At 39.9% G+C, this 24151-nt stretch overlaps 1 protein-coding gene across 1 annotated transcript; it reads left to right on the forward strand.

Moving 5' to 3' along the window:
• Positions 1–11830: 11830 nt before the first annotated feature.
• Positions 11831–18935, forward strand: LOC106927602 (neuronal acetylcholine receptor subunit beta-2-like). Its single transcript, XM_088007384.1, has 6 exons — positions 11831–12055; positions 15659–15703; positions 15793–15902; positions 16050–16576; positions 17501–17979; positions 18786–18935. Exons 1-6 carry the CDS (start codon positions 11831–11833, stop codon positions 18933–18935), a joined length of 1536 nt encoding a protein of 511 aa, XP_087863510.1.
• The last annotated feature ends 5216 nt before the right edge of the window (positions 18936–24151 follow it).

The following is a 24151-nucleotide window of genomic DNA, read 5'->3' on the forward strand; positions in this document are numbered from 1 at the left end:
TATTTGACTTGGGTTTGCTGATGCAGAGGCAAATATAAAAGTTGCAGGGCACCAGACTTGGAGGCCTGGAGCTGAAGACCACTGATTTAAGGATTGGTATCAATAGATTGATCAGAGAGACACCAGACCAATACACCCAACTTCAGAGATTGGTTTCATCTGAATCTGCTCAATAAATGAGTTTCAGTTTCTGAAATGAGGGATGACACAACATTGAGATGTGCCTCTGTCTGTGCGTTTCAGTGCAGTTTTACTAAAAATAAAACATTATGCATTTAATTATGAAACAGGCTTTTGTCTGGGCACCAAGTCATTGTGTTTATCTTAGATCAGGTCAACCAGAGTTATAAAACCAGGAGGCTTGTGCTCAGATCCAGCTAAACAGCTTCATCTAGGACAACGCTTTTGTTTCTACTCTCCTAAATGCAAATTTAAAAACTTCTTGTGTTACATTTCTTTTGTAAACAGTTTTTTTTTACTTTAAATTAAAATTCTTCACTGATAAAAGTCCTCAACCCTCTGACAAGCACTGAACAGCTTTTGTGGCTTTTTAAAAATTCTTACTTCATTGAATGAGCAAAGACGTATAGACAATAGTCAGAAATTTGTATTTAAGGTTTTTATATGTTATTTCCATTGTTAAGTTGATCTATGAGTCACTTTTTATGCTTTTAGGTCCTGCTTAACCTTGTAATGACTTAAAACTAAAGCCTGTAAACTTCAGATAATGCTCCTAACTCTGTTGTCTCGAGCAGGTAGAGATAAAGGATGGATGTTAATGATGGGCAAGTTTATTTAAAAACAAATATTAGCAGATTTCATTATGTCTTGATAATATTTTAACAAAACTGCAATGTTGTCTGTGCTCAATCAATTGTTCTTTTTATCGATATATGCTTTGATTGATGACAACTAAAGAAATGTCATCTCACCCTATTTGATTGTTTTTTTTACAGTACAGATTTATTGACGTAAAACACCCACGAAAGGCTCTGATTTGTGGAATCTGAGACGAGACAAACCCAGTTTTCACTTCTGGCCTCAGACTGAACCCAAGCAAAGCGCACAATAACGCTGAAAGTATTGGAAATATAGGCCAACAGATTAGAGGGGAGGGAAAATGAGATTGTGGTGAAAAGTGTGTTGTTTCTTTGCAGCATCTGCTGCGCAATAACTAAACGGGGTTTGAAGAAGCATGTCTCCGGTCTTCTGATGTTGGACGAAAACGTGTTAGCGATGATGGCGCACCTAGACTCAGGGGTATTATTGCGTTAAAGTTTATATTGTTGCAAAAAAGATTCAATAAAATCAAACCGTTTCCAATTAGGCAACTTGCAGATTCTAGAAAAGGTTGACGTACTTATTTTTGTGTGTTTATGTTTAAAATGAAAAGTACTTAACCTTGCTCTAACTCAGCTTTATGAAAATGTCATGTGGGATTAACTGAGTTAATCATCAGTGGTTTAGTTCTGCTCTCTGGTTTGACCTTTTCACAAAACCATAATTTTCCTCAAATAAAGTCATTTTAATATGGATTTGGATAAATGCTTGGACTCACCCTGATCTGAAAAAAAAAAAAAAAGAAAATCCATCTTCAGCTTTTGAGCAGACACCTAAAGGTTTTGGGTCAAAACTGACCAGCATTTGCGACAATGAACTTTAAGTTTACTTTTATCAGTCCACATGGTTCCCAAAAACGTTTTTCCTTTTATGGAAGAAAAAGTTTACAGACCCATCTGATGACTAAGAGTATTATTGAAAGGTTAGTTCATTTCAGTAGCACCATTCACAAAGTGAAACCCAAACTACTACGTAATAACTTCACAGAGAAACTTCTAGTAGTCATCTAATAGAAAGAAAGGCATTCTGGGAAAGTGGGATAATTGTTTTTATCCTTAATAAAAAGACACAGAAGTCTGCTTTCTGGAAAAAAGTACAAACGCAGCTCTCGTGTCTTTTTGTCACTTGTCACATATTGGAGAGTCTAAGCCTTAGTGAAGGCTTTTGTAATGAAAAATGCCAATCACACTAGTAAGCTCGATTGGATGAATGCCCAGTCAGTGTATGCAAAGTCTCTGGAGATGGATAAGTGGGTGTCATCTGCCAGGCCTTTCAGAATTAGAGGGATAACCAAAGCATGCTCTGGTTAAATTTGACAAGAGTTAACCCAATCAAACAGAATCAAATTTAGAAACTGATCTAAAACTCCTGGACATCAGTTTCTTGTTTAGGGAGGGAACAAAAAGAAACACTGTAATTCACTCAGAGGGGTTTTTAATGAGGCAAAACATCTACAAATGTTAACTAGTGGACATTGTTACATGGAGTTACTGAATAAATTAAAAGATTCAACTGGTTATAATTTTTTTTTAAATGTTGGAAGTGCTTTCTTGTGTAGGTAAATGTATTACTTTTAGCCTTGAAATTCATTTGTGGTGGGTGTTTTATATTGCATCCCTAACTAAGTTGATTGCAAATATTTGTGAATGAATTCACCACTCTTTACCTGATGCATCTGTTTGCATTTAAGACTGCTGAGGTTTCAGTGGCGTTAGTCTTTTAAATAAATCCTATCTCCCTAATATCTGCCTATTGGTGCTTGGAAGCACTGCGCTATAATCGGCTTTTCTACTCAATTTGTATCTCCGGCCCACGTATTTAGTTTTCAAAGTTCATATATATATATATATATATATATATATATATATATATATATATATATATATATATATATATATATATATATATATATATATATATATATATATATATATATATATATATATAAAATATTGAAAATGTAAACTCGTAGAAGAGGTTTGCCAGCAGCTCTGCCTCAAATTCAGAAATCAGCCAAGCTGCAGCCCCCCACACAAATGAGATACATGTTGACAGTCAACATAAAAGCTGGAATCTAATTCACTGATGATGGATTGCAGATCTGTGTTGGTACAGTTATCATGTAGGTAGGGGGGGGGCGGGGGGGTGGACGCTTAATTCCTCTCTGTAATGAAATCCATCTGCATCTTCAGTTTGTCACAACATCCCACTCCTGTCAGCGTGTCTGTGAAACTCAAATCCACATTTCCACATTGCAATCTCCAAACCTCGAACTGAGGCGACGGACGTCGTCGGCAAGCTAACCCGAGATCATCTCTAAACAATTAGCAGGTTGACCTGCAAACCAGTCTTTGCATTACTGCTTTTTAAACTCAGAGTGACTACCTTCTGTGACCAACAGCTGATTGGGAAAAAAAATGGAATGACACAAGAAGGAAAATACTTGCGTTATTGCTGAATTGTTACGGTTTCCCAGGTTACTTTAGCTGGAGCCTCAGTGAATCAACAGTTTACACAGGGTTGTCCACATTTTTTCAACCGCACCTTTTTCTTCCACCAAAGTTGGAAGAAACTTTGGTGGGAGAAAGTTTCATTGAGTCTTTTGTGGATAACCCCCCTCACATAAAATGTGAGTGACCGAAACCTGGAAAGCTGCGAGGTCACCGATTTACTGCACACTTCTGTTTGCCATATCGAAAGTCGTCGGCCTTATGCAATATTTTGATTTTTCTAGAAACTGTACTTTGTTTTTATAAGCTGTAAGCCAAGATCATCAAATTGTGAAATAAACATTTTATTTGTGAGAAATGAATCTAGAAAACAAAAGTCTTACTTTTTAAAGTAAAGGACAAAAATGCTTGTTTCACATGCATTTCTAATCTATGGAGATGAGCATATGTTCTGTTGTTGCACAACCCCCCCCCCCCCCTTCTCTCTCTCTACTTCCTCTTCTGAGAGGAGGGAGATGTTGCTCCCAGCTCTCCGTCTAACGGGTGAATTGAGTTTCCTAAATCTGCCGAGATTTACCCTACCCAGAACTGAAGTAAACTCTGTTTAAGCTGGGTGCGAGAAAGACTAGCCTGGTTTCTAACGACCTCCATCCAGATGTCCCACCCTTTTTCACCCTGTGAATTAGCCAGATAGAGTAGCCCGGAATCAGCTAGTTTCACAGAGCACACCTGTTAACGGTCGCTCTTTCTCTTATTACAACTTGCACTTGTTATTGAACCAGGTTGGTTTTAGTGACTCGGGCGAGTCCCAAGGGTGTTGTTCTAGTTTTGGCCAAAAGCAACCTATAAAACATTTTCCACTTTCTCCTCCCAGAATCAAACTTCATAGCTATTTTACAACCATCAAAGAACTTTAAGGTGACTCATTAACTGAATGTCCACAACATCTTTTAGATTTTCTTAATGCTAATTATTTTATTAGTAAGGCAATTTTGCAAGGGTCAGTACAGCTTAAATCAGTAGCAGAAATAATCAAATAAGTAAAATCAATAATCTAGCCTATCTTTCCCTAATGCTGACACTGTGAACTAAAAAAGGAAAACTTTGAAAGAGACGGACGGAGTTTGGCATTTTGAACCCCAGAACTGGCCTGATGATGAAAAAGGCGTTGCAGCAGCAGGAGGCTCCCAGTACAGGAAGAGTACTGAGTCAGAGCGGCAGGTCTCGGGCCTCAGGGTGACTTCCTCATGCTCGTAGCGGCCCTCTCCTTCTTGTCTTGCAGCTCTGTAGCTCCTTTCTCCTCGTCTCACCATCTTTCTGGTCTCTCGAGATGTAGAAGGGCTGGTCTCATGGAAGGAACACACCAGTTCTTCCTCTTTGCCTTTGTTCTTTGTCTTTGTCTTTATCTTCATCTTTGCCTTGGTATTTGTCTTTGGCTTTGTCTTTGGGGTCTCGAACCCAGCTGAGAAAAGTGCAATTTGAAGCCACATGTTGCGGGGCTAACGGGTTGGTCCCCATGTGCAGAACAGTCTTCGGTTCTGTGGCCCCGGCTCTTCTTCAGCTGCAGAGTTCTTTGTCCATCTCGATCTTGGCTCGAAGCTGCCTGAAGGATCCAACCAAAGATTCCTCTTTTGCACTCACCTTATATAGGGTTTATCCACCCTTTTGGTGCATTTGCATTGGCTAGCTTTGTTGCTGTGCCTGTTTCATTGGCTGACTGCTTGGACCGATAATCTCATATCCATCACCATCTTTGGACATGACCTGATGTCTGTTCTAATGTCCCCGAGTTGCTCAACAGCCCTCTTGTGTCTAACCTTCTCTTAGGTACGTTTAAAGTTTAGCAATAAGGCCTTAAGACACCTCCGCTCTCCCATCAGTTCCTCTTTCCACCTGACCTTTCACCTACCATCTACCTCCAACACAACATCAGTGACCTTTAGTTACAGTTACACATTTTACACCATTTCCAGTTCAATGTCAAAATCACATTTATAACCTTTTAGTTTCTCTGATTTAGCATTCACTTATAATATTATAATAACCATTACTTATTAGTTACTCTTATTATAATCATGATGTGAGTTATTACAGACATTTCTGAAAAGAAACCAATAATAATTCATTATTCTAATCATTTGACACCATGTTACAGTTACTTCTTTCACCTGTAAGTATTTCAATAAGTATAAGAGTAAGTGTAAATATTCTTATAATCAAACCAACATCAACCACCGGTTAAACCAATATTAATTATCGGCTTAATCATAAGTTATCATTATTAATTTAAGTATTTTACTCTGGGTTTTATCCAATTACTCAAAACGTCTAGTTTTTATTCCTTAAACCTTTAGTGCTCAAAATGAGCAGTCTGAACTATTTTTAATCACTGCAGGCTGGAAACTTCCTCTTTTTCCAGGAAACCTGCTTTTCCTGTTTCATAACTTTCCTTCTGTCAGACTATGATTTTTTATGATTATATAGAAAAAAGTAGAATTAAAGCAGGACACAATAACAACACACACAACCAGATTAATTTTATTACCGTCTGACTCTACTGTTGGGTCTTGATGTCACCTGTGTAAAGTTTTAAAGATAACTTTATTTATTGTTATTATTAAACTAAAATCTCCAGCATGGGGAAGTGGGCTGAGCTCGACTTTTCTCGACAGTTCATATAGAAAACTATTATTGTATTTACAAAAGAAAACAGAACCCAGACAGAACAGAGAGTAACAAACATAAATTGTTACTGTTGTAGCTACTCACCTGTTTTATGTATTGATTGTTAGCAAATACATTGTGTCCTGAGTGTAAGGCGACAGAAATGGCTCGTACTATCTCGGCTCTTATTTCTCACCCCCAAAATCTGCACGGATGAGTGGAAAGTGATGATGGAGAAGGAGACTTAGTGAGTGAGTGCGCTGTGAGCTGCTGTGAAATGTGGCAACCTTGTGCCAGTTAACTTGACTGAAGCAGACACGGATTTCCATTAAAGCAGATTGAAATCTCCACTGGGCCGTGTAAAGGCTGGCTATACGGCCTCATCCGTGATGGATGTATGCACATGCAAACTACGTCAATAAAGCCACCCAAGTAAATCACCCGTTTCCTGATCTGAAGGTGCGAATCTCACCCGTGTTTCGATTAGAATTATAAAAAGAAGGAAAATTTGAGAAAAGCAGCATGAAAACAGACCTCGTCGTCAAGACAAGCCTGTAACTTTTGAATCTGAGGTGTTTTATCCAGGAGTCGCATATGCAGAAAAGGTGTGAGGAAGGTGCAGAACGTTCTGGTCTATTCTGCTTTGTGCCTCTGAGCATGCTCAAATGGTGAACGCCAACACGGATCTCCTCAATGGCTCCAACAAACAGTTCAACATATTAAGAACTGGCCCAGACGTGATCCGTGCCTACTGGCTCAAAAATAAACCAACTTCTGAAGAAAGAATGGGACTCACCTTTAATGACTGACCGAGTTCTGAACAGTCCTGATAATGAAACCCCCTCCCAAAAGGGAACCAACCCATCCAGCTACTGGCAAATGAATCTGAATGTCTCTCAAGCTCCTATCAGGTATAATGGTGAGTGAAATAAGCCGGCACATGGATCAATTAGTCCCACATGCTGCTTTCACACCAGGACTTCAGAACTTGGACTGCATGGTGGTTCTAATTGGTAGCACTGTAGCAAAACAGTCCTGGGTTCAAATTCCAACCCGAGGTTTTTCTGCATGGAGTTTGCTTGCGTGTGTTTTTCCTGTGTGAGTTTTTCCAGATACTATGGCTTCCTTTCACTGTGAATACTGATAGGTTATTTAGTCTGTGTAATTTGTCCCTAGGTGTGTGTGTGTGTGTGTGTGTGTGTGCGTGCGTGCGTGTGTGTGTGTGTGCGTGCGTGCGTGTGTGTGTGTGTGAATTGGTTGTCTCTTCTTTGTGTCCCTCTGGTGGACTGGCCACCTGTCCAGAGTGTACTCTGCCTGGACATAGGCACCTACCCTCATTCACTCATGCATGAATGAATGGAGAGAGGAAAACTAATTGTTCCAGAAACAACTTGCTGAGCTAAACATCCTCTGAACTGGATTGTTGAACCTTTATCAAACAGAAAAGAGACTGATGTGAGAGAATATCAACCCATGTTACCACAAGGTGATTATTTGACTGGTCCTCTTTTTTAGATTTGATGTTAATAATTCTAGAAAATTTTTTTTTCTTTTTTTTTTTTTTTTACAAAAAAAGCTCCGTAGAAGTTAATCTAAATTGCTAGATACCTTGCAAATGTCAAAGTTGTAAATACACACGCACACGCACACATAACCTCCACCCCCAACAGTCAAATGGGGACTCTGCTCATTCTGAATGAGCTCAGTCCCCTCAGTGAGTTTGACTCCAAGCGGTAACAGACGGATCGCCAGTGATAGCTGAAGCGCGCTCCCGGTGCGCGCCGCGGTTCCAACGGGAGCGCATCAGAGGCTTCATTAGAGATCTGCAAACTTCCGCCGGTTGAAGGTGGGTCAAGTCACAGAGAGAGAAAGAAGTTTGCTTTTGAAATTTCTGGAGACAACAGCGACGCCAAAGTGGATCTCGTCTCTGGCTGTTTGATCTGGATCGACGTTGTGACAGTGGCTGCTTGCGGCGGAAAAAAAATAATAAAGTACAAATAAAAAAAAAAAACAGCGTGGCTTTTGACGCTCTGAGATAAAACGACGACAATGTGTTTTTTGACAATCAATTTTTAGGCTGTGAACCTTTTTTTGTCTCCATGTTCCCATGTTTTCCATTCTGAAAAATTCAAGTATCTAAAACCGGACGAGTTGCTCTGAAACTGTGGGAAAGAAAACATCCTGTTTCATCGCGATGGACTACACGGATTGAATTTCATCATTAAATGGACTTAAATTTCTTCTTTTGAAGAGCAACGTCGGAAAGTACCAAGTTTGTGCAAGGAAGCGGGAAGGAGATGACACCCAGCCCTTTGTTCCTGGTCCTCATTCTGTCGCTTACAAGTAAGTTATGTTCGATTCCTTGCGTTTAAGCGTAAAACTTTACGATGAAAAACATGAATTTCGATTCCAGTGCGTTCAGACTAACAGCGTGTTAGTGGAGAATTCATTCAGTGCTATGATCCGAGGGAGGAAATAGACGCTGTCCATGGTGCTGATGTCAATGTAAGCACACAGATCTCTGGACTACTTCAGATATGACCGACGTGCCTCCCCCCCTGTACACACACACGCACACACACACACACACACACACACACACACACACACACACACACACACACGCACACACACACGCACACACACACACACAAGTTTGTACATGAACGATGTTCGGTGGCCTTGATTTGCACAAAAATCCCCCGCTTTGACTGAGTTTTTGTCAGTTTTTGCTAATAATAATAAGACACCGAGGCACGCATTATGGGACATACTGTTCAGTTTTGAATTTCTTTCTCTTTCATTTAATAACTTTTTTTGCACTTTCTCATCCTTTTGGCTAAAGAAATGTTTTCAGCCACCAACTTCACTATTCGGCCATTTTTAAACACATTTGTTGGCAGCCCTGGTAAAGTTGTGTTAAAAGCCTACATTCCAATTAATCGATTATTGCTTTGGCATCATTTCATAGTGAAAAAAAAAATCTATATGGTTTATTTTGTGTTCATTTATTCTCACTTTGACAAACTATCCTTCAAACAAAATCAACCGTGGCTTAAAAAATTCTGTAAGCCAATCCATAATTTGATTTAATAATTTAATCTTAAAGTTGATATCTGTGGATAGAAATGTTTCATTATTAACCAATGACCGGCTTGCTCTGTGGGGTATAAATAGAAAATGATGCAGAGGTCAGTTTCTTTTAGCCTCTGGGTTGCAGAAGCAGCCATTACACACCGTGCCACCAGGCACTGGATGAGGTAAAAGAAATATCCAGAGCTCATAGTAAGAGAGCATGTGAAGGCCTATTGGTTGGATAAGAATAATGTCATAAGAAATGTTTTTTTTTAACTGGAACATTGCAATGTTCTGGAACTGCAATGGCATGATGGCCTCTCTTAAGGCATTATGAGAAAAATATTTTCATACAAACAGGATCATAAGCTAAAGATGCCATTAGGTCTTTCAACAGGATTGTGATCCCAAACAAAAACCTCTTTCAATTTTCATTCAGACCTCCTCAGAAAGACTTTAGAAGAAATAGATTGAGTGATTAATCTTGCTAAGTGTTGTCCTTTTGACAAAAAGGGATTCGCACAAAGTGTTAGTGGTAGAATTTCCAACAACTCTTAATGCAACGACGTCAGCGAAAACAATCATCTCTTAATTTTTAATTGAAACTCACGGTTGGGTAACATCTGTCTCACTCTCGTTTAGAGATATTTTCTTCCGTCTACCTGGAAGGTTGGACAGTTGTTGTGTGCAGACTCTAAAAATATTCAAAAGTAAAAGCAGATGGGCTCTTTGAATAATTCACCGAGGGCTACTTTTGTTCATGTATCCAAGAAAGCCTAGCGTCGCTTCTCTCAGAGAACACACTTGAGTGGCTCTTGGCTCTTTGTTAATAATCTGCCCTGGATTCTTGTTTTGTGGAGCCTTGTGGGATTTTTTTTTTTTTTTTTGGCTTCTTTTATCACTAAACTGACACATTCAGCATTTTCCTCCGGGTCAGAATCAAACAGCGAGGACATTTTACCAGCATCAATGAATAAAATGGGCAACTCACTACAGTTGATGCACTTAACAGAAACAAAAATCCTATTGGACCCATCAGGATACATATCTCTGTAAACAAGGTTTTAAATAATTTATAGGATGAAGTACTGTACAACTCAGAGAGACTGAGCAGCCTTCTGAGTCCTTCACAGTGTTGCTCTCTGTGTTTGCATTTCCTTAAAAGGCCAGAAGATTTGTGCTGGATTAGTGCTGCGTATTTGTATTTGGCACCAGTGCTCATTCAAAGCGGCTGTGGTGAAATCCACAGATTAAAAATGGCAGCTCTATAACTTCACTGATTCTGTCCTTCTGTGCTTCTTTGAGGCATTTGAATCCACATACAGCAGAGTAATAAGTACTGAACAAGTCAATGTTATATTTTAATCTGCCTTTTGATACAAAACTCACAGTGGATGTCTCTAACACCCAGGGCAACCAGCAAATACAATCAAATCAAAACAAGTCAGTCCACAAATCGTGAGTTTAATGGAACAGGGAATACATGTTGAACATTTATTTCTTGAAATGTCTCAATATTGGGTAATTCAAAGTCATTTTTCTGATATGGACGACTTCAAAAAAACCTAGCATAAAGATCAATGCATCATCGCTCAGGTGGGATTTTGACCCGATCTCTATAGAAAATGTTTTAATCCGGGATGTTCTTGGTGTGTCTTCTTTGTACTCCCATTTCAGTTCTTTTCATATATTTTAAATTTGATTCAAGACGGATAACCAGCTGGGCCATTCACTTTACATCAGGCTGTTATCATTCAACTCAGAAAGTCTGAGAGAACTTCATCCAACCTGATGGCAATTATTTCAGTAAAAACCCCTCTGGGAATCACACCGTTGTTGCCAAAGTGTTTCATTTTTTTTAAACATAGGTTCAGTTAAAGAGCTGGGGACGATAAAAGTTGTGCAAAATACAAAACAAAAAGAATAATTTAAAGATTGCAAGGGCATCTCTCTCCATGCAAACAAAATATAAAGAAATGGGAGATAACTCAGCTTTTGCACAACATGTTAGGATAGAGTCTAACTTACATCATCCTTAGGTTTAACCCAGCTTTCCCTCTGCAAGCGGCACAGCAAACTAGTTGTCCCTTTGGGTTGAAATAAGCTGAAAACTGGTTGTTTCATTTAGCTTTAATGCATTTATTCGCCCCATTTGAACTGAAACAAATAACACCCAGTCTGACATAAAAGTCGAAACGGCATGGTGCATCTGCAACAAGAACATCTGCCCTCGCTGCACGCAATCTACTGCAAAACAAAAAAAAAGGGAGGCAGTTCATGTGGCACAATGAAGCAAGCCATCTAGATATTTAATGCCCGTTTTGCTTTTGTAAGTTTGCTTGACAACGGAGGCACGATGACGGCAAATGTCATGAGACGGAAAAAAAACAAAAGAAACAACCCATTTTGCCTCCAAGTTATTCTGGGCTCTATTTTTTACATAACCAATCATTTAAAGCTGTGCAAACACAAAGCTTCGAGAGGTTGTCTCATAGGATGCATGACTGGATTTCTGTTAGTTTTTTCTTCTCTGAGAGTCTGCAAAATGCTCAGCCAATCACATCGACAAAGCAAACGTGAACATGGTGTAATAGTGATAGGGTTAGGCATCAATAGCTTTATTGTTCACATCCAACTGGCATCTAAACACATGAGAGAAGCTAAGTCAGTTTTTTTTTTGTAAAAAGAAGCTTCCTGACATTGTGGTTCACCACAGGACGAACAAATGGCATTTATCCATCACATTAATTATTGATTGATTGATGTAATGTTTTCACATGAGTTTGTGTCTGTTTTTCCTAATGGCTGATTTAGCCTGCAGCCATTTGAAATTAAACACAATCGGGGCGTATTTGTTGCTCGTGCTTTTCTGCCCTGCAGACAGCAGAGCAGAGAATGCTGAGGAGCGGCTGGTGAACCACCTGCTGGGACCGGAGCGCTACAACAAGCTGATCAGACCTGCGGTGAATAAGAGCCAACAGGTCACCATCTCCATACAGGTTTCTCTGTCGCAGCTCATCAGTGTCGTGAGTATACTTTATGATCTGCAGTAATCGTCAAAATTGGGTTTTGGGACAAGTTTCAGTGGTACATTGAAGACCCATTATAATATTTCAATTATAATATAAAGATTTTATACAGTCCTTTTGCAAAAGTTTCTATACCCCTTCAACGTGTCTCTAATTTCTCACTTAAACTTTTCATGTCGTGTTTTTTTTAGACATGAAAATTTATGCTGGCTCTTATTTAGCTCCTTTTTTCTTTATCATGATAGCTCTAAACAAAATCTGGTGCAACTTAACAAGGAAAACTGCCTCATGAGGAGCAAAGGGACCTCAGACAGGTTAGAGACAAAGCTCTGGAGAAATTTAAAACATGCACTGAAAAAAAAAAGATCCTGTGGTGAAGTAGATTTAACAAAACTGAATCTGTGAAATCAACAAAAAAAATAAATCAAGTTAGTGTATTTACACAAATATATCTAGTATTAAGGTCCAAAATATTTATTCAAGATACAAGAGATTGTAATATTTTTCAGAAAATGCATTACGAGCCTATCTTAACAAAAAACAAAAGAACAATCTTTACGGTGTTTCATTCAATATTTCAAAACACCAAATACCTATGAGACTGTTTCAATCAAGTATTTTCTTTTTAAGGGGTTGTTAAAGAAGTACGACAAACTCAGATTTATTATGTTAACTTAAGATTTTACAGCGTACTTTGCAAATTTCATTTACTACATTAAAAACAGTTTCGTAATTTATACAAAGTTCAGCTTTGTTTTATTTACCTGACAAAATTAAATTAACTTTACTTGGATTTTCTTTTTCATGTCACAACATAAGTAAATACTCTGAACAAAGAACAGATTAACATAAATAAATTATGCAAATATTTGCTTTTTTTTTTAAAGTGAAGGGCAGAATATTTTTTGTCAGTGTGGTTTGGTTATGAAACAACATCTCAAGCTGTGGACAGTTCTCGGAGAGCTGCGCAATCCTGGTTCTGAAAAGCCTCCAAGACGTCGCCGTCTTGACAGACTCAGCGCTCCAATGAGACCAGAAGCCAAGAGGCCATTTTAATGCTGCAATGTAAGCTGCCAGTGTTTTAATATTTAAATTAGTATTTTTAGTTTTATTGCTCCTTATGTCATCTGTAAAATGTTCCAGATTTCCACAGAATGGGCCACCCTTTGTGAAAGAGCTAAACTTTACTTCAGGGGATCCAGATTTTTCAACTAGAAAACCACGATGCTGGGTCGAAAACCCAGATATTTGGGCTTTAATTTGGTGACATGACAGCCGATCCTTTTATATCATCCAACATAAGGCAGCATTGTGAGCAAACTGTACCTCCGCTGTTTTTATTTTTTATTTTTAAACCCTTTGGGCTCTGAGCAGACAACTTCCCAGTGTCTCTGACGCCATGCATCTTTAATCAGCTGCTCTCCGTGAGCCCATCTTACGCCGAGCCTCTTGGACCCGGAGAGGCTGCTGAGCGTCTAATTTCCAGACGAGAACTGACTGCAACATTGTTTTTGCTACTAAAAACGTGAGCTTACCGTTGTTAACACAAGTAAGAGAGAAGAGGAATGGGAGCAGATTTTAATCAACTCTTTTACACTCTTGACTTTGGTGGAATCCTTTTGGGTTTTTTTTGTGAAACAAAACATCAAACTGAAGAAGTATAATTTGATATTAAGATGATAATTCATCCTCCCACTCCATCTTTACACCATGTCTGATAGATTTCTGTTTAATATACTGGAAAAGCACCTTACCAGACAACTTTCTGTTGTTTCTCAGGAGGCTCCACTGCATTATGAAGAAAAAAAAAGTCCAAAATATAAATTATGGTGTGAGATGAGTGACTATCTATGCAAAACTGACCCAGGCAATATCTTTAGTATGACATAAAGCTTAATTAACAGACTCTGTGCTGCTTTACTAATTGTAGTTGATGAGATCTCTGTAACAAATCTACACCGTTTCTGTATCTGACTGCATAGATATTTATCTAATATTTAATCATTTTCTCTCTAAAATAAACTCATTTGATTTAAATAGCTTCATGGATTTCATGACATAAAATCTAACCACTGCTAAATCACCTGAACTCCCTGTTGCATCAGTGAGGGTCATTTACTTGTTTAGAAAATATACGGTTACGTTGCATTAACTGGATACTTCTTAAAACACACACACACACACACACACACATGTTTGTTTTGCTATCTTTGTGGGGACTTTCCATTGACTTCCATTCATTTCTACAGCCTAAACCTTACCTTTACCCTTTTCCTAACCCTAACCATCACATACCTAATCCTAACCCTAACCAAAACTCAATTCATACCTTAGTCCTAACTCTGACCCCTGACCCAAAAACAGGGTTTCCCCTTTTGGGGACCAGGCTTCGGTCCCCACGAGGAGCGATTGGTCCCCACAACGTAGTATATGTCAGGAAAATCGTCCCCACAAGGTATTACAAACAAACGCACACACACACATAATCATTTCCTCACAAAAAAAAACAGTAAATAATGATGGAGATGTGATGTGATCATGCAAACATTCAAACTCTGCATCACAGGGTCTCAGTAAAAAGGCTCGCGGGTTAGATGAAGTGACATCTTGAAGTCGCTGCCAGCTGGGAACAAGTGTGAGTCTTCTTGCCCGTCTCTCTGAGTCTTCCCGGTGATACGTGACTGACGTGTCGAGGTCGAACAGCTACAGCACCATTTGATTTTTGGATGAGCTGCAAACTCGATGCAGAACAAGAACTTGCGAGAATACAAGGCAGAATTTGCAGACATATTGTTTTAGTCGGACGTCTGGGTTTTTGTAAAACTGAATGAATCATTGATGGTCCATCTGGGCTGTGACGTGGCTATTTTATTTTGAAACGTTTTTTTGTTTGTTGTTTTTTATTTATTTATTTTTACCAACCTTGCTCATCTAGAGATTACATTTTCTGCATGTTCCTTTTTTGCAAAGGGATGAGATTGGATGGAGAACTTCTGCTAACAGTGATCTTCAGGTGGAAAGTGAGGCCCTCTAAATCATGAACACGTTTAGAGGGCCCAAAGAATATAATACAGACCACCTGATGCTGCCTCTGTGTTCCTTGTTGGCATGATGAGCTCAGCCCAATGTGCAGAATAGGATTCCTTTATCCAAAATGCTTTGCATGCAGATCAAATAGTTCAGGTTTTCTCTCATCTGTTTGATTGTCTGATTACCTGTGGTTGTAATGTACAAAACATTAATTAAAAACCAACTGAAAAAGAGCATTAGCACAACGTGTCCGCAAATATACTATCTTATTTTTAATTTCTTTTAATAATTAAGGAAATCATTTATTTTAAGTTTGAGAAATCATCCCCAGACATCATTGATGTTTCATGATTCTGACCTAAACTTAGAAAACAGTTGCTATGAAACAGAGTGAATAAGCGTATAGTTAAGTTATTAGAAACTCTACATTACTCTACTAAACCATTGAACTATTGAAAAATATGGTATTTTGGCGTCTTTCACATATTTTGCTAAAACGTGCTTAAAGTTGACCAGATAAACTAAAATATGGCAGAAATCCAATCAATGTTTTTTTGTTTGTTTCTGCAGAATGAGAGGGAGCAGATCATGACCACCAATGTGTGGCTGTTTCAGGTACTCCGCAGTCTTTCTCTAATTCCCTGTCTGCATCTCAATTCATATATTTTTTGGTTCGCTGATAAGAGCGTTTGCTCTTTCCGTAGGAATGGAATGACTACAGACTGAGATGGGACCCGGAAAAATATGAAGGCATCAAAAAGCTGCGAATCCCTTCCAAACTGATCTGGCTTCCTGACATAGTGCTTTACAACAAGTGAGTAAGGTGGAAAATGTAAGCTGATAAAAACAAGCTGAAGGCGCAGAGAAAAAGTGAAAACGTTAGATCACCGTGGCCGTACTGTTGAATCGACAGATTGCTCGCTGTTGAATATTCATGGCCCGATCTCTGAACGTGTCACAGTGCCGACGGAGTGTACGAAGTTTCCTTCTACTGCAACGCCGTGGTCTCCAACACGGGCGACATCTTCTGGCTCCCCCCAGCCATCTACAAGTCCGCCTGCTCCATCGAGGTGCAGAACTTCCCCTTCGATCAGCAGAACTGCACGCTCAAGTTTCGCTCCTGGACGTACGACCACACGGAGGTGGACCTCATCCTCACCAGCGACTTCGCCAGCCGGGACGACTTCACGCCGAGCGGGGAGTGGGACATCGTCTCGCTCCCGGCACGTAAAAACGAGGACCCCAGCGACATCACGTACCTCGACATCACTTACGATTTCGTCATCAAGAGGAAGCCTCTGTTCTACACCATCAACCTGATCATCCCGTGCGTGCTGATCACGTCGCTGGCCATCCTGGTGTTCTACTTGCCTTCGGACTGCAGGGAGAAGATGACGCTGTGCATCTCGGTGCTGCTGGCCCTCACCGTGTTCCTGCTCCTGATATCGAAGATCGTGCCGCCCACCTCTCTGGCGGTGCCACTCATAGGTCTGTGAAGTTTGCGTTTGTTTGCTGCTCGCGGGGCTGATTCAAGGCCGGACAACACTTGTTTTTCTGATTTTGTAAAAAACAAATTATCATCTGTGAAAATTTGATGTGTTAAAAAGTAACCTGAAAACTTTACATTCTTATAGGTTTTTAGAAGCACTGACTTCAGCAAAGAAATACCTTATCTGTGTTTTGCACATGACTAAACCAACACCACAGTCTTAAAGCTCCTCCAGATCATGGACGGCCTTTGCAGAGTTCTACAGCGGCAGTTTCATGTATTTTTGAGGCACATATTCCATTTTAAAGCACAGTCAAGTAACTATGTTACCGTCAGTTGTTATAAAAAACCGTAACTTAGAAGAAATTTGACTTTGTAATTTGACACCTTGAAATTGGGCCTCTGTCTCTTTAAGAAGCTCCTGCTCTTCTTAAAGCGAGGAGAACAAGAAAGAGAAAGAAAAAGCTCACTAATGTTGGAAATGGAGGCACAGCTGATTCTTAAAGAGAAATTTAAAACATCCTCCAGATGTTATACCCATAGTGTTTTTTTTTGGGTTTTTTTTGGTTGTTGTTTTTTTTTTCTGGAAAGCATCAGGGAATTATTTTCTGCCGTAATTGGAGAAAATTTAACATAGTCACTTCTTAAATACTGAAATGAGGTTTTCTAGATGACATTTAAAGTGACTTGTTCACGAGCTAATTCCCTGTAGCTTAACAGACGTAGGATTTATGTTGTTAGAGATAATTACTTTTTAATTATGTACGAATAAGTCATGTTTTAAAGTCTATGAATTCTGTCAGCTAGGAATGATGCGGTGTGGATTGAGAAGCTCAGCCCTCGACCCACACATTAGTGTGCAGTAGATGTACTAATATGTCTTTGTTTTACCCCTTCTTTCTCTTTTTCTGAACATTTTCAAGGCAAATACTTGATGTTCACCATGGTGCTGGTCACATTCTCCATCGTCAGCACGGCCTGTGTCCTCAATGTGCATCACCGCTCCCCGTCTACTCACTACATGCCAGACTGGGTCAAGCGCCTCTTCTTGGTTCGCCTCGCGACCTTCCTGCTCATGAGACGCCCGGGTTCCTCCAGCATCCACAATAAACTCCGCAAAAGGCTCACCAGCAGGAGCCCCGTCAGCAAAAGCAGCTTCCACAGCGACGCAGGCAGGAGGCAGCACTCCGACGCCAGACTGGGAGGAATCCCCACAGACTGCAACTCTTTCTACGTCAACGAGGACTCGGCGTACAACTGCTGCTGGAAGACGGGCGACGCCCGGGACTCCCCCGACTTTGGGAGGCCGACAGCGGCGCAGCTGGATGCAGAGCTGGAAGAAGCAGTGGATGGAGTGAAATACATCGCTGAACACATGAAGATGGAAGACGGCAATGAAGGGGTGAGGAGCCGAAATGCAGAGAAATGAGGAGAGATAGAATAAAAATCGTCATTAGATCATTAGCCCCTCTCTTGATGCGCAAGAGGAGGTGAATGGGAGAAGAAAAAACAGATTTTGATGTGTGATATATTAGCTCTATAGAAAAAGACTGACTCTCTAAATACACAGTGTTTACAGTGCCTTGAAATTATATTCCTACTTCCTGAACTTTTTTTTTTTTTACATCACAGCCTCAATGTATTTATATGGGCTATCCCACAAAAAAATAGTATTAAGCAAAGTTGGGGTACATCTAGCATTTTTGGGGGGTGAAAGAGATTTTTAAATATAAATTAAAAAAAAAATTATAGGAAAGTTTAAAGTACGGTTGCATTATAAAGTTAGAGACAAAATCCGAAAACTTTGCTGTGATTTTAGTAAAAAGTAATGAAACGACCCAGAGAGGCTGAATCCACAAGCTTGCCACACATTTCAGGTTTTCACTTCTAAACATTTTGTAACTTGTGTAATTTTCTTTTCAATTCACAAATGCACTATGTTGTTTCAATCTATCACATGCAATTCTAATAAAATATATCTTTAACATAGATGTAAAAGGTTCAGAAGGCCTCAATTCCTTTCCAAGATGCTGTAATTTTGTTCTTTTCAAAGTTTCAGACTCTCTGTGAAACTTTTGTTTTAATTTGGAACGGTCAGAAAGATTAAAGTGGCAAGTAAAAGAAGAAATCTGGTTGATTGGTTTAAAACATACGGATTACGGTAAAATGAACCTGTCACGACTTTTGACTTTCCGTTATGGCTTCCAGATCATCGAGGACTGGAAGTACGTTGCCATGGTGATAGATCGCCTCTTTCTCTGGATCTTCATCCTGGTGTGTGTGGTGGGAACTCTGGGACTCTTCATGCAGCCTCTCTTCCAGAGCTACAACACGCCCACAGCTGATGACACAGAGTAAGTCAGGCCAGTCACTCATTCAGATGAACCCTGACATAATTTCTAACTACCAAAGGCTCCAGTTAAAATGACTTAAAATCACATTAAATAACAAAGTGTTTTGACTCTTGGAAGTGAGCAACAGTTCATCATTAGATTTAAGTTCCCCACTGATTTCTAAATGTTTATTTCTTCAGGTAATCCATGTTATGACCGATGTGGTATGAAGGAATGAAAATGACTTATAATTGTTGCAAAGTTGCATATGGATGGACTATGAATGCATAACGATGAATTCGACACATGGTTTCCAATATTGTTAAACATTTCTTGTCGGCCATCTTCAGCGCCTTACCAAAGTATTCGACCTGTTGCTTCTTTCCGCACTTTGTCATGTTTCCATACGCAACATTCAGTGTGTTTTCGTTAAAGTGTCACGTGATGAATCGACGGTCAGTATTACACAATTGTTGAAGTAGGATCAAGGTTTTACATAAAACAACAAAAAACATTGTCTTTCATGGAACAGAGGCAGGAGGAAAGCCGCTGACGGAGAAACAAAACAGACTCAATCTAATATTTGCAAGAAGTTATGGAGTGTGCGCGATAAAAGCGAAGAACGGGATGCTTTCAAATTAGACAAACTGGAACTTTTCAGCCCACATGCCAAACAATACAGATGGCGGGAGGCTAACACTGCGGCAGGCTGTCCAGATTCTTCCCTTCAGCTTAGACAGAAAGGCTGGACAGAGAAACATGTTAGATAAAATATATAATCATGTCATTCAAAGTCCAGACCTAAAGCCAACTGATGTTGACAAAAGATCAAAGCAGTTGAAGAAGCAAAGAACAGCCTAAAACATTTTGGTAGAATCAAGTCTCGCAGGTGTAATTGTCATATTTAATATTTAATTCGCAACTCATTAGAAAACATTCAAACAATACCATCCAAGACATTTTTTTTAATATCAAAATACTCCCAGGAATATCTAACTCAAAGTGTTTTTTTTTCTTGCATAAAATGATTTTTATATAGAGACACGAATGCAGTCATCACGCTGTGTTTTTCTCCCTGCAGATATGGAGACTTCTAGGATTTCTGTGGCGCAGAAGAGAAAACAGTCGAATCAGCATCAAAAGCTGAACACTTGTCAAACATAATTCGGCTGATGCTGGTCATATCTGATGTGCATTCGGCCTGACCGGGGCAGCCTGCTGCACTTGTTGAATTTGCAACGTTGGACTTTAAATGCGAACCGGTGCTTGTGCGAGGATTGAAGCAGCTCGATCGCACCTCCAAGAGGAACGACAGATTTTACAACCCTCTTCTCTGTCCAGTTGATGAACACACCTGCACGACTACTTCAGGACAAATTTTGATGTTTTTGAACCACTGTGAAAGTTTGGACTGGGTTCAAGTCAAAGACAGACTGGTATATTCACACTGAGGCTCTTGTGAAGCCATCTGCTGCGTTGTTCATATGGAAACTCTGAACACGTAAGCAGCGGATAGTTATTTCTCCTCTACTCACTCCATTCAAACCAATATTTAATGACGCACAACTGGAACACTGTGTCTTTTTCACCTTTCTTCCTTTCTTTATTATAAAACTATTATTCCACCGTCCCCTTAGAGAGCACTACATTTCCATCGTCTGTCCTACTTTGGATGTTACTTGTTCTGCTGTTGGTCTCCGTCGCTGCGTTTTTCTTCTTTGCTTAGTATTTTTATTTTTTTTTTGTCTGTCTTATTTTTTCCTGACATGCTATACCAAAAATCCTGTCAGACAATCTCGGAGAGAGGACTCAGGAAAACTTCCCCGAAAGACTACATGACAAAAAGTGATGCAAAAGCAGTGAAAGAGTGATTGGTTGCAGCCGCCATGCCCACAGAGAAACATGCTGGAAGCTGATTTGTGATTTGGGGTTACTTTCTTCAGATTGAACTGGGTTTTTCCTCAAGCTGGATGAAACCCAATCAAGTTGTTTTTTGTTGTTGTTGTTTTTTTACCCAACATTACAGATTTCAGCCAGCGAGCTTAGGAATGAGCAACTTTAGCTTTCAGGCTCACAGAGACTGAACGTATACATCCAAACAAAAGTAATGTGTCTGTCATCTGACAGAGATAGAAAACCTGAAAGGTGGCGTGAGGGACTGCTGCCAAATCAGGATGTTTCACATCTACAAAAAGAAAGAATGAAGCTGAAGCTACAGAAATTATGATTTGACGTGTGCGCGGCACATTTTAATGTAACAAGTTGTCACATTAAAGACAGAAGAAGTTTGGAAAGGGTCTATTCCGGTTTTTTTTTTTGTTTTTTTTTTTACTTTTACAGAGGGTAGATCCACACAGGAACAATGTGATGTTACACGTGTAAAATAAGATGAATGAATTTCAAAAGATTTTCCACACTAACTGTGTTCTAACATAAATAAATAAGCTGAATAAAAACAAATCTGTGTTGAAACTCTACAATAATATGCTGACAAAATGTTTTTACTTTATGTCATTTGTTCAAAGTGTCCCATGTATAAAACTCAAGCATGACAGATTTTCATTTGATAAGATTTATGATTAAATCACAGTCCCTCTTTGTGAACAACACTCCATCCTAACATGCTGTGTGACACGTGGAGAGTTTTTTTCATCTCCAGGTTTCACATCTGCCGACACTTCTTTGGTGTTAAATATTGACAGCAGAGTAAATGTAGAAGAGCTGCTGTCACATTAAGAGCCTGGGGGTGAGAAATAAGGGCACATTATGTCATGAGGTAATTTCTACAGACTCTGTAAGTATGAGTTGTGACAAGGTGACATTGAATGATGTGTTCAGTGCTCAGGTGGGCTGACGAGGTCGGCAAAAAGTGGCTAAAGTACATTCTTACTTTAGAAAATCGAACATAAAGCGACGAAAGCGAAGGCACGTGGTGTGCTGCCTTTAACATTCCTGCAGTTGTTTTGTGCAGGTTTTGACTGAGAACGTCAGCGTCAGTCAGTGCGTGTGTGAGGGTTTGTGAATGTGTGTGTAAAGCTGTTTTCACACTGTAGACGTACGCTTCCTAGGTTTATCCTGCTCGGTCTTTAGGTTCAAAAAGCATGTTAATGGTCGAGGCAGTGAGTTGGAATCGACAAAACACAATAAATGCTCTTTGCTCCGTTGAAGCCGAGTGCCTTTGTGAGTCTGCGAGCGTCCGTTTTCCAATTCATGAACCCAATCGGCTAACCAGGAGTCACTCTATGGTGAAAATAATGACACTCTCTATCTCAGAGCACCCCCTGAAGACAGACAGTTACTTTTAACCCACTATTGCATGGATGAACACACACTCACACACACAATGGTCCCTGGTAAGATTTAAAGGGCCCAAATTCTTTATCTCAGCAAAAGTGGAGCACTGATTTCTGACCTGAAGGCAGCACATCAGCAAAAAACTACGCGTCTCTGCTCTGGTGGACAGTTATCGACCAGCCGCATATTTACTGTGGCCCCTCTAGGTCTGTGCGTTCGTATATATTGTGTGTGTAAGTGTGTTTGATATCAGCATAAGGTTGGCAGGGGAAGGACACTGGCAGATCTTTGTTGCTGCGTGTCGGTGAAGGACGGATTCAGACGCTAGATTGTTGCTTTTACTACGTTGCGATTCTGTTTGAGTTGGCAAATTGTTACCTGTGTCATTTATCCACGGAAATAAGGCGCGTTTTCCCACACTTGTCTTCTTTAGCGTAAAAATGTTTGAGCAACTGGATGTAATAGTTGGTTGTCTGTGATAAGTCAGTTTTGACCTGTAACAGCAGAGGAAGCCACAGTTGTTGCAACAAGAAGTGGAAGTACATCTGGCATTTCCTCTTTAAATCATTTTATGGCAGCGATTTTTAATAAAGTAGTTTATGTTTTGTCTTATTGCAACCTCTGAAAAGCAAGGGGAAAACTAACAATGTGTGTGTGTTTTTTTTTAGAAGATGACTTCAGCCATAAAAACCTTAAACATCGTCACTCATCTTCTTGGCATCTGCAGCACAAACAAAAAGTGTCATGTAAGTTTCTAAAAAAAAAGAAGGGTTTTAAATAATTTGTTTGTCCAAGTGGAAGTTAACGAAACTCAAAAGGATAGAAAAAAATAATAATCTCCAAGTTTTTTTCAATAATATTTGAAAATCACTGATCCAATTTTGGAACAAAGGAATTCGATTTTTAACTCCACATGAGTTAAAAACACATAAAAGTGCATTTTAGTGCTTAAAGTTTAAAGCATAAAAGCCTAATTTTGCCTTCCTTCAAATGGCTGCATGGGAAACCAACGGCAGGAGCTGCAGAATGGAGGCGGCTCTGATGCTTACCTCCCTTCAGATGACTGGGAGGAGACACTACATGTCCCTTCCAGCATTGGGCTCATCTTGAGATCTCCAAAATAAAAAAAAAGAGAGAATATCACTGAGTCTGAGGTTTTATTCTGGACCACTCCTAAAACAATGTCCAAACTGAATTACAGATAGAAAAAAAAAAAAAAATGTTTTGCTTCAAGATACTTTTTTTTGCTCTTTTTTTTGCCCCGGAGTCGATGTTGATGCTTGATGCCACACAGCGACCAGGAGATTTAGATTTCCATGCCTTCCACTGTTTGTCAGTGTGAGCTGACGTCTGAATCACGCTGGGTAATTTAGATCCCCGTGCTGCTTACGTTGGCTAAGGTTGCTCTCCTTAATAAGCAGGGTTTTGGACCCCTGCACATACCCCCCCCTCCTCCTACACCCACCGTCCCTCTCTCTCTCTCACACACACACACACACACACACCACCACCCACACATCCTGCGGTAAACCAGAGGGCGCGTCAGATCTGTCAACCTGCACACTGCCTCAGGGTGGGAACAGCATTTCCTTCACACACTCCACAAAACTTGAACACGTGCCAGATTCCATCTTTGCGATTCATTTTCCTTCCCATCTCTTTCTACCCTGTATAGCATCCTTCACCCCCCTCCCCCCTGTCATCTTCTCCTTTTCCTTCCTCTTTTTCTTTCTCCCTGCAGTTTCCTTCTCCTCTTTTGCGTTCTTCTGTAAATTGTGTGTGGAGAAACGGGGACTAAAAATATGCCTGTGATAAACCCAATTATCTGTCCTTTTTCACGCTGCACACCCAAACAGCTGAAAACGTGGGACAAGCTGCGTGCAAAATCTGAACTCTTGCTCATTTGTGTGCATGCAGATGTGTACGGTGGCGTTCAGCACGCGGACT

Source organism: Poecilia mexicana, unplaced genomic scaffold (assembly GCF_051168715.1).
Source record: "Poecilia mexicana isolate PSO_F unplaced genomic scaffold, ASM5116871v1 scaffold_1, whole genome shotgun sequence".
NCBI classification, from domain to species: domain Eukaryota; kingdom Metazoa; phylum Chordata; class Actinopteri; order Cyprinodontiformes; family Poeciliidae; genus Poecilia; species Poecilia mexicana.